Source organism: Pyxicephalus adspersus, chromosome 1, assembly GCF_032062135.1.
Source record: "Pyxicephalus adspersus chromosome 1, UCB_Pads_2.0, whole genome shotgun sequence".
Taxonomy (NCBI): Eukaryota; Metazoa; Chordata; class Amphibia; order Anura; family Pyxicephalidae; genus Pyxicephalus; species Pyxicephalus adspersus.
Window position 1 is genome coordinate 31668617 of NC_092858.1, and position 12178 is coordinate 31680794.

Sequence of the window (12178 nt, forward strand, 5' to 3'; positions counted from 1 at the left end):
ACAGGGGCCCCCTGGTGTCTGTATCTGCCACCCTATATAGATATACACATAGGTTTTTTATTAATATGGATATATGACATATGATTTCACAGATGACTTATGTTGCTATGCACATCATGGACATAATGTGTGTTGTTTAGTGTGATCAGGTTGTGTTTACTCATGTGGTTATTATAAATCACACAATACAATGCAGCATGCAAGGTGTGGGGCTGTTCCAGGCACCGGGTTGTATGATCAGGGTGAGTCCCTCTCACAACTTTACTTTCTCATCCACTCAGCTACCTGGCTGATCAGCTCCAACACCATGCAGGTACAGAGTATAGAGGGACACGCCCTCTAATGCTCATTGGTGGCCTGGTAATCCTTCTCGCGCGGCTGTGCCCAGGGATTGGTCGCGGGTTCTGTCAGTCAGTGGGTGTGTCCCAGCTACAGGTGCAGAATTGCGGGGACACGCGCTGTGGCCGCAGGGCGGCTGGAATGTGCGGACCGGAGCGATGTGTGAGAGATAACCGGAGAGGAGCCGTCACCCCCAGACATGGCCACCCCCGACACAGACAGGCTGGACCTCAGCTTCCTACACGAGGAAGAAGCCAGCAGGATCCTGGAGGTGCTGGACCGGGACGAGAAGCTGCGGAGGACTGACAAGCACCGGCTCAGGTAAGGTGATGGGGCGGCCATAGGGCAGAATGGAGGAAATTTGGGTCACCTCACAGCTATATGTCCATCATGTCACCATATACAGAAATACTTCCATAGTATTCAGAAAAACTTCTTCATCTCAGCAATAATCAGAGCATGACTGCCTGTGTGACATTATGTCCTTGCTGCAGCAGGAAGGAGAATTCCCCCAGTCTCCTGTCTGCCAGGTATTTGTGACTACACCAAAGTGCTGCACAGGTTTTGGAATTTATATGGCACCTCTGACCCCAGATGATGCCAGAACAAACACAGCACTGTACTTCTGGGGAGCACTTCCTATTAAAACTTTGTCAGTATAGCGATCCGTCTGCTGTGTGATCAATACCTGTAAATGTTACTTAGAGTGAGATATGCTGCCACTATTGTGATCTGGGGCTCTCTATGACATCACAGCATCTTGCAGCATTTAAAGATCATGCTGGGTCTTGTAGTTCTGTGACGTTTGGCTAGTTACATCCACCTATAGTATGGATGAGCAGCATAGCTCCAACACTGCTTTCCTGGGCAAAAAAAAGAGATGGAATGGGGGGCTGTGTATTTGGGCCTCAAGAAAATAATTTCTATGTGAAGCAACAAATTGCCTTCCAGCTGTCATTTGTGTAGTCTAGGTTTGTAAATGAAAGACAGAGTCTGATTGGTTGCTGTGGCTAATGGAAAACTTTCTTTTATATTGACAGCATGGTGGCTCAGAGGTTAGCACTCTGGCCTTTGCAGGACTGCTAACCTCTCTGCCAGGGTACTATCTGCATGGAGTGTGTGTTTCCCCAGGGTACCCAAATTTCCTCCCGCATTCCAAAAACATGCAGAATAAATAGCTTGCCCCTCAAATTTGACCTTCACCTGTGGTAATGACATATGACTATGGTAGGGACTTTATTTTTACTAATATATAACTGAAATAGGTGCACTGTCTATGTTTTGTTTTCCTTTGGAACCTGTGCCAACCAGAACTGCCCCACGCTTGCCTGCCTGCTTGTTTTGATGTGCAGAAGATAAGCTTGGAATTGCTAAGTAAACCAACCAGGAAGACTTATCCTAAAAGATGAACTTACAATGGGCTTCTTTTTCTCTGTCATACGGTGCTCCCTCTGAGCAGGTTATGATGTAACCATTCATAGTGGCTGCTACCAACACTACTGTACTGTGTGTTATGTAAACAGATGACATTGCTTTGTGACAAAGGCAGGTAGGATAACTATGGCTAATAGGTGGTTGGGTTTATATTTTAGACTGTGTGTGCTGGGTAACCTTATCAGATCTTATATCAGACCCCTAATGGGATGCCTTGCAATAGTCCCGCACCTATCCAGCAATTGTTAGTAGATACAAATGATCGCTCAGCAAACCCAACATACACATGTAACCTCACATTGCTAAAGACTTGAAGCAGTGTAAGGAAGAACAGGAAAAACGGTGAAACAAGTTTGTGCTGTATTAGGACTGGAGCCTCCAGGAACAGGAATGGATCCTGCTCATGAGACATTACAATGTACAACCAGAGCTTCGTGTAAACTCAGCCACCAACTTCAGACAAACAGAACTGCTGATTTATGGCCGTGTACAGCTGGTGCATTGTGCAATCTGCAGTTTACATGACAGCTGGATGATGTATACAGTACAGGGCTCAAACAAATGTAGGCGTTGGTAACCAATCAGATTTCGTTCTTTCAGAGACTTATTAAACAAGCGGCAAACCTGATTAGTTGGTATAAGCCGTGGTACTTTCTTTACTTAGGTTTTACTTTTGTTTCTCATTTTATGCTAATACTGCAGCCATAAGAGCTTTCAATCTAATGTCAGTACAACACACAGACATGAGCTAGCTCCTTTACATTACTGTTCATAAAGCCGCTTTACTTATTGTCCAAAAATAATGTTGGAGATATGCAGGAGGAATATGGACAGGTGTTTTTTAATCCTGATCTCAGTTACTCCCAACAAACTTACCTAAACATCAGTTTAAAAAGTAATAAACTAAAAGCACTGGCATCTAAGGCTACGTACACACGTCAGATGATTCTCATTCAATTATCACCTTAGCGCTTATATGGGACGAGAGTCTTGCATGTGTACAGCACTTGTCGTCCAGGGGACCATCCTGGCGGATCCACAGACGAGGAACGATCGTAATGAAAGTTAAGGGGAGAGAGCACAGCAGGGTGCTGCTCTGTTGTTCCCCCCTCTCTCTCTATAGAGCAGGATGGTGCTGTATGTACAACACTCGTTCATGCATCGTTCAGTCTTTTGTCATTGGAAAGAATCATAAAAGATGCTTTCCAAGACAATTATTGCATGTGTGTACATAGTCTAAGTCTTTTCTTTACCCCATTGCAAGGAGGTGGGGGGTCGTTCTGCAAAAATCCACATCTGTAATGTTGGCAGCTTCTATTGGCTGTCCAGTGGTATGGTCTTTTCTGCTCAGTCAATGGTGCCAAAAGAGTCATTGAGGAGGGAAACAATGGCTTCATTCCAAAGTGAGTGATATAGGGGATTTAAATCTTTATTGGACCAAATTAAAAAAGAAAAAGGTTTAGAACAGTGGGGAATTGGTGGTAAGTAGGGAAATAAAACTTTTCCTGGAGATCTTAAAATGGAGCTAAACAATATAAGAAATTGTGTACAGGCAAGTGATGTCTCTTCTGCAATAACCTACTTACCTGTCTGATGGCAATTCTTTTAATTTCCTCACCTGTATTTGCTGCTTAAAGATTCATACACATCATATAATTGCATACAGCACTTCAAGTCGTTTTGACATGGGATGGGAGAGTGAATATCTGTCAGCTGTTTCCGGCCCATTTAAAAAACGTGCACCATGGTATACCTCCATCTGCAGTGCTCATAAGCTCCATAGAAAAAGTTCTGTGATTTGGGGAAAGCCGGACACTTGGCCTTTGACAGGTCACATGAGCGGGATTCCCTCTTATTTATTTTTTTGTGTTTTTTTATTTTATCTAGTGGTGTCTGGAATACTTTAAAGCTTTATTTAAAGATATCACTAGTATATTGGTATAGGGTTACCTGGGTTAGCAAAATAACATCTTAATCTGCTGCTTTACAAAGAATTGGTTCAGGATAGGAGATAAGGATGGAGTTTTAACTTTGCCTAGAGATGGGCCAAGATCCGTTTGAGATCTGCTTAATTTTTCCTGTAATTACTTTGTACAAGAGATGGGGATTTTAGGTGATATCCTGCTCCAGAGTCATTGTCAAAGTTAAATTAAGTCAGTGGGTGCAGCAACCCCACCTTACTAAAATATCAATAATGGGGATATTTCACTGTCAGGGTTAATCATACTGACAAAAATACATTAGTCAACCATTTATAGTAACAGGCACATCACTTATGATAGCCTTTTAATGACACCTAGTAGGTTGTAAGGCTCCCGTGATAATTGCTAGGTGTGTAATTCATGGTAATCATGAAACATGTTTTTACTTGATGTCCATAAAACCACAATGCCTTTATTTCCTGTTTGTGTTAGGTAAATTAAAAACATTATATTTTGGTTAGAGTGTGTACTTAGGAATGCATCCTCCTATTGTTTTGAGTCATTTATTGGATGTAAAGCAGAAAACATTATGGAAATAAATCCTTTAATACTGCATGGTGTTTAAAAGATGTCAAGTAGGTGAGCATTACAGGCTGTATTGATGGCTGTGTATCACACAATTTGTTTTAAAGTATCAAGTGACCACTAATAAAAATATGTGCTGATACTGTTGATGTTGCCAGCAAAGTTACCCAATGTGGCTTAATCTAATGGTGTGGCAATGATGCTGCAAAGCTCCTAGATTCAAAGCAAGAGAGGCCACTTTCATGCAGTCTGTAGTACATCAAATAATAATGTATCTGGGAACAGTTCAGATAACCATAGAGGAGGTTTTAGTTGTTATATAGGATCTTCATAGGTAGATATTCAAAGTGCCATTCAAATTATCATATGGGGGGTAGCACCTTAAGGTGCACACTGAATCTGCTGTAAATGTCTAAAGGTGAACTCTCCAGCTACACCTGAACATTTAATTGCATGTTTTGTTTAGGAAATAGAAATGAGGAGAAGTGAAAAACTCTTTGCACCTGCAGCCTTCTTTACCGATGGTCCCCAGGGGCTGCTCCTTTACACTACTCATGGGTCTGCACACATCTGATTGTCAGGGAAGCAAAGAACAAGTGAAGTATTTTATCATATTCATCACCCCATAGAAATAATATACAATTAAGCTTTTCAGTACTGTGCAATGGAGTTGGCACTGCAAGGTTTTAATTATTTAATGGTGATGTTTAGCTTTAACAAAATATAAAGTGCTGTGCAGTGTGACATTTCTATCACCATCCAAACCAAAGTGACCCAGCCACCACCAAAATACCCGGTGCTTTTGGAGATGGGAGGAGCAGTGACCTGACTCTGGTTATCATATAATAGTGATCCCTGGACCCAAGCAGTATATCATTGGAAGTGGTCACATAATGCCCCATACAAGGAAGCACTGAACAGCTTTTGGTGGTGAATACAGAAAATGCAGCAGCATTTCTAGGGAAGGCAGGGTGGGAGAGCTTCACATAGATGTGGTCAAGTTGTGTGTCTATGTTCGACAAATTGCCAAATAAAACCAGTCTCAGATCCTGACATGTACAGAATTATAGGAAGATGCATAATTCTGTTGAGCATTAAGGAAATATTAACAGTTGCTGTTCTTATTACTGGTTACAGTATGGCTAATTGAGACTTTAATAGTACAGTAACTTGGAAACTGGCAGCACTGGGGATCATAACTGTCACCTGATGCCTGTGAGCTTTGAGACGGCCAAAGCTGTGCTAAATATTCCAGCAGTGATGGCAATAAGCCCTAGTAACATACAAAACACATATAGACTCTGGTTTTAATTTGTGAAATATTCATAGTAATTGTTGTGTGATGGGGGAGAATTATGTTTCTTTTGCATGGCATGGCAAAGGTAATTGGAAAGTTAATTTCAAATGACCAGTGATGATTCAAGCAGGAGACACTTGCCTTGGTGTCGGCACACATACAGGGGCGTGCATGGGTGCGGGAAATATCATGCAAAACGAAAGGATTAAATTCATGTCGCTGAGGCTTAAGTGATTACTTTTTACTACAGTACAATCATGCAAGTGGTATCGTCAGGAATACAATATTTCAAGAATCATATTCCAGTGCTATTTATACCTGTGTTGTGAGAGTCATCGCAGGCCATGGCCAATATAAACAGGCTACATGTATACAAATCATTATCTACAGTAAACCCTTATCCCAGCATTGTGGGATCAGCTTTTTTTTTTTTTTTTTGGTTACTTGTTTTGGTTACTCAGAATTTGTAATTTAGGATTATTTTACCAAACTGCATTATTTTAATCCTTTGAGAAATTGATCAGAAATTTCCCATGTTTGATTAACCCCAGCTTGCTCCAACTGCGTGTGACTCCAACAGTGGAAGCAAAATATACTCTAGAGGAATCATTCAAGTGCTTTTCCTCTGACCTAGACTGTTGTATGCTGTTCTCCATGGGGTATAGTGTAGACTGCAAACAAAACAACATTAAGACTCGGATGTTAAATGTACATTTTATATGTGCAGCTTAGTCTGGTGGGGGCATTTCTGCAAGGCTATCGGCATGGTGCTCAGTGCCTGTGTACTATACCCTTTTCAACTTTTATTTAACCCATAGACAATTGTACTCTTCATGTGTCTCACTTCATTGAAAGCATGTAATACCGTATATAATACAATGGTTGACATTCAAAAATCCGGCAACCTCCAGACCTGAGGAGTGACCGGTTTTTGAAAATTCTGGATTTTTGAATGTTATATATGCTGTATATATTAAAATTAAATGAAAAGCAAATGAAATTTTAAGTATTGCTATCAAGTTTTTTTTTTTTTTTAACATTTCCACTTTCTCTGCGATCGACAACGCTCAATGTTTACGTTTTACACCTCTTTTCTTTGCTGAATCTATCATACATACAGCAGCAAATAAATGAGAAGGAAAACACGTGCATGTAAGACCTAACAACTGATGGAAAACATCACCATCAAAACATATACGGCACCTCCAGAAAACAGTGTAAATTTGAAAATGCGCTCCGAGATTCATGCCGGAAAACTGATGGAATCGAATTATAGATAGCCGGATTTCTGAATGCCAACCTGTATAACGTAAAAGATCTAAAACTTTTTAATTTTAAGTATGTTTCCCTTGACTATGAAAATAATGAATTTTAATTCCATGCCAGATTAAATGGGACCTATTGGATAAGGTGGTAAGTCAGAACTAACCAGTTTGTTTTCCCCAGGTTTGTACTAGTATCACAGCTGTGTCTTTTGCATTGTTAGGTTCTATACAGATGTCTTTCTGTATCTTGTAGTCCTCAATATTAACCTTTGTAGTTGTCTCTCTTGTATGTTTTCATCTTTGGGTTTTAAAACATTTAAACTTTAAGGAATGTACTGTCTGTACATGAATGCTATTCAAAAAACTCAAAGAATTTGATCATGCTCTTGGAACATTTTAAACTATAAGCAGTAACAGTTTTTACTGTATGCTCCATATTTATTCTTAAATAGGAATTCCACAATTCAGAAGTTAACTTCCAACCAATGGGGTGGAAAAGAGAAGAAGGTAGGGTATAGAGAGAGAGCAGTGTCTATAGAAAGCGTTAGGAGCTTTGTCCCAAATAAAAGTGTACAGAGCATGAGTAATGCCTTTTTGACCCATTACTGACTTGCCATGCCTTGTTCTGTACTGATATTTTTTTTTTTTTGTGGAGGTGGCCACCTTGTTAAAGCTTTGCTTCCTCCTACCAGAGCCTCCAGGAGGGAGAACAATGAGCAGCACAGTACATGACTATCGAATCCCACCTAATATTACAGTTGGAGGCAGCAGTGCCTTAAATTACACACTGCGGATATCCAGCTATATGTCTGCAGGCACAGAAGTGCCTGGGTACCCTCATTAACTTTGCCTAATTTGATTTGGGCATTTAGGCTTTATTTGTCTATGATCGTAAAGGGGTTAAATAATGCATTTTGGCTTTTTTTTAATATTCATTTTACTTTTTTTTACAAGAAAGCCAAAATGCTGACTGGGCATTTGTGTGTTGGAAACCCATGTAAGAAAATGGAAAAAATGTTTTAAAATCCTCTATTATGTACAGCGCTGTATAATATGTTGGTGCTATATAAATCCTAATAATTTAAAAAATAAAATTCAAATGGCATGTGTATATATTTTTGAAATATAAAGCGTGCACAAATTATTCAATGAACCCTCTGCACACTGTTATACACTCATACTGTACATCTAGCAAACTTACATAAAACTGGTTATTGGCTTGTATATATTGCAATGCACACTCTAGTTGGCAACTACATCAAAGTTATTCCTCTACTGGCCAAAGAGGGGTCACTATGACACAGTTGGCAAGTGTGCAAAGGTTTTAATAAGAATTGTGATTGTTATGAAAATACATCCCTGTTGTCACCTAATTATTAATTCTGCTGGAACTCTGGCCAACCTTTAACATTCAGTATGGTTCTGAAATAAGCAAACCAAATCTCTGTTTGGGGTAACAAAAAGGGTGTATGTATGGGTGTACATACTTAAACATGGCTCTAAATTAAGTATGAGTGAAGAATAGCTAAAGTGAATAGCAATTATTTGTTCTCTCTATATTAGCATTAATATTAGTACTCATTCTGCCTTTTAAAAGTCTAGAAAGCACCATAATGTTTATATATTGTAATCCTTATAACTGCATATCTCATCCACAAAACATTGAAATTCCAGACATACTCATTCAACATTCTTTCCATGAGCCCTTGGCAAAATGCCTTTTTATCATTTTCATGTGTTTTAGTAGTTAGTGTCTTATTCAGGTTTCAGCTATGGGTATAACATATTTTTAGTAAGGCTGATAAACCCTGAGATCTCGTATAATTTGACTGACATTACAGAAGCTGTAAGCATTTAAAATATATAGATGTTTGGGAAAATGTGTTGTCAAACCTTTTACCCATTTAGGAAGTTTTCTGTGCTTTAACAAAAAAAATGCAGATTTTCCCCATTTTAAAGTATAGTGCTGGAAGAATCCTCATTGCATGGTTAGATCATATGATGTCCTGAGGGAGAGCTGTGCATGTGACAAATAAATCCTTTTGTTTTTGCTGTCATTTCATCAGTTCCATGTTTGTTTATACTGAAATCAGAAGCTTATCTTTACCTTTCTGAAAATGCAAGAAACATTCTTCTCTCACAGTAGGGATCTAAATCTGCTGCACTTCTGAAGGCTGGTTTAGGATAAAAAGTGAAACGTGAGTTTAACCCTTTTATATATGCTGGAGAGAATACACTGGTCTAGGATTCAAAACATTTACATTACATATAGCAAATGACTTTAAAGAAATCCATTACAGATTTTCTGGATCACCCAGCTTTACTGATGAAAGTGTATTCTCTCCAGCCTTGGACAGCTTTAATAAATCAGACCCAATATGTCAAAACTTTTCTGACTAGGTATGAGGAAGAAAAAGTACCAGTATTTTTCTCTTTCAGTAATTCAATAAATACTTTAATAAGACTCTGTCACCTGACAATTATTACAAGAAAATCTTTTCAGAAGATTTGTAAAGTAGATGTGTATTGGTCATACATTTTATGCATGTTAATTACATGTTTTTTTTTTTTATCCCCCAGTAGCTACATAAAAGTTGTAAATCAGGGTGAAAGATCTGGGCCAGCACAGACAGTAGTTTGACACTTCCATTGGAGCGGATAGCTAAGATGGGTCGAGAGGAAAGGGCAATTGTAAACGTGCTTGGGAATCAAAACTTCTGGTGAAGTCAAATCTATCACTTAAAAGCACATTGCAAGTGAATACAAATGTTTTTGGAAAAGAAAATATGTGCAAGTATTTTAATATTTTTTTTTAAGTTGGTCTTTTTAAACTGTTAGCATTCTTATTAAACACATAATATGGTCCAGGCCTGGTGCTGGCCACAATTGAAGAAATTTAAGCCAGTTTCAGTTATTTAACTGATCTGGTTTATTGATTTTTTTGTTTTTTGTGTATGATGGCTCTATTCTGGTCATGCTAAAGTATCTCTATTCATTTGGTGAGGATTCCTAATTTGGCTTTTCTCCTGTACAATATATGTTTTATTTAAGCTAATCTAAAGTTGTCTTGATCCTTTGTTTAGGTTTTCATTATGTATAGCCAAGATCATCTTTTATATACACGTATGTGTGTGTAATAATATATTAAATTATTTAATATATTTGTTGACCTCCCATAAACCCTAGGGTCTTTTCCAATTCCAGTGCTCCTGTCTTTACTTTTGTGATCTTCATAAGCTTTGGCATCTCTGCAATTCTTTCTGTAAAAATGAAATGTCATTTGATTGGGAAATGATTCACATTGACGTGACTAGGTGTCCCACTCAAGATATTATTAACCTAAAGATTTTTAATTTATCAGGAATCTTACTAGGTGTTTCTTAGCACTTGTTTTTTAGCCATTCGCAGCCACATTTAATAAATAGTATATGGAACACTATTAAACAAGATTAAACGGTTTTCAGACACTTAACATCTCAGAGCAGTGATTAGGGGCCTTGTTAATTGCCTTCTGACTCTGTCCATAATTACAATGATAACACTGGCCAACAAACATTTTCTTGCCAAACAGATTGAAGTCATTTTAGGTTCTATTTGATGCACAGATTCCAAATATGGTATTGGTTTTGCTAGATGGGCTCTAGTATTTGAAATAATGACCTCAATAATAACCACATGGAAAACTAATGAAACATGAAAATTAAGTAAAATTAAACTCGATATGCCTACGTATACAAAATTAAATTTTTGAAATACTTAATGTCAATATATTCTATATTCAGTATATTTTCATAACATAGAAGTCCTTTAATCAATCACGTTGGAGGCTCCAGCATGTGTCTATCCCATCTGCCCATATACCTTTCTTTCATCATCTTTATATCTTGATGGAACATCTCCCCTTGTTCCTCACTGAAATCGCCAAGGTTTTCTGGAATTTTTTACAAATGGCTATGGAGATAGTGTACCTTTAGCACCTAGTATCCTCCTAGTAGCACCCACATTTTTAAAGTTTAAGAGCAAGTTTTGTACCAGTTCTTCATAATTGTGTGCTTTATGGTTACCCAAGAAGTTCTTGACAACCATGGCATAGCTGTGCCAGGCTGACGCTTCAGTATCAGTCATGTAACTCGTGAAATTTGAAAAATGTATCAGTTTCCGAATTTGAGGTCCATCATGAGGATTCCGGCTTTTAATTTTTCCGTACTCAATCCAGAGAAGAATGTATTTGAAGCTATAACCGTCCTTGTTTACCTTGGAGACCATGTCACTTTTTTCCAGTGAACCTGCTGTGCTCTACTATCCCACAAGCAGATGATACATGGGTACTTTATGTATTCACTTTGCTGTCCAAGTAGGAAGTTCACTTTTTTTTAAATCAACACATTAAGACCATTGGTGTTCATGATAGCAAAGCTTTTGTAAGACCATTTTGATATTTTCATATTCTTCTTTATGTTTTCTTGAGTGACCGATTGGAATTGATGCATAGCAGTTGCCATTATGCAGAAAAACAGATTCCGTACTTCGAGTGTCTATGAAAAGCCGCCAGTCTTCTGCTCGGTGTTCTGGTACTCCAATATGGGCTAGTAGTCCAGAGATGTTACAACAGTACACAAAGTCTCTATCATCTTCACTGAAATATGGTCAGAGTTTCACCTCTCTTCCTATAAACCGTTATTTTAACTTCCGGTTTCAGACAGTTCTTTTCTTTTAGCCTGGATGATAAAAGTTCAGATGCTTGTTTTGACAGACTTAGGTCACGTATTAAATCAGCTCTTAAATCTATTAAATGAGCTCTTCTTGGGAGAACTGCTGGTTTGATTAAACACTTCCCTCATATTCACTTCCACTGCTAACTCCTGGATTACACTCCAAACCCTGTATATCCTCCATGTCGGATACGGGAATATCAGGTAGTGTACTGATCACTGGTATGGGAACATCAGCGTGTAAGCTCTTCGGGGCAGGGTCATCTCCTCCTGTGTCACTGTCTGTATTCGTCTGTCATTTGCAAACCCTATTTAATGTACAGCGCTGCGTAATATGTTGGCGCTATATAAATCCTGTTTAATAATAATAATAATAATAATAATAATATTAATATTAATAACCAAAGCTTGTAAAGTCTGGTACGCTCCATTCTAAAAGGTTGTAACTGCTTTGACTGGTTTCCATTTGTAAGTCTTTATCACTATAGAGTGATGGACTACACCCTTCTGGAGTAAGGTTGCGGATATCATAAAAGACCTTACAGATGTGGTTATACTAAATAAACTGGAGCTGGTTCTGCTCCACATCCCCACCATGTTCAGGAAAAAATATAGATCCATCTT

The 12178-nt window shown here is 38.5% G+C and overlaps 1 protein-coding gene across 1 annotated transcript in view; it reads left to right on the forward strand.

Annotated features, from left to right (window-relative positions):
* The first annotated feature begins 460 nt into the window (after positions 1–460).
* Positions 461–12178, forward strand: part of EXPH5 (exophilin 5) — a 56095-nt gene continuing 44377 nt past the window's right edge. The window contains exon 1 of the mRNA XM_072405324.1: positions 461–660. Within this exon, the coding sequence (XP_072261425.1) occupies positions 539–660 (122 nt within the window). The 5' untranslated portion in view covers positions 461–538. The remainder of the gene's footprint in view (positions 661–12178) is intronic.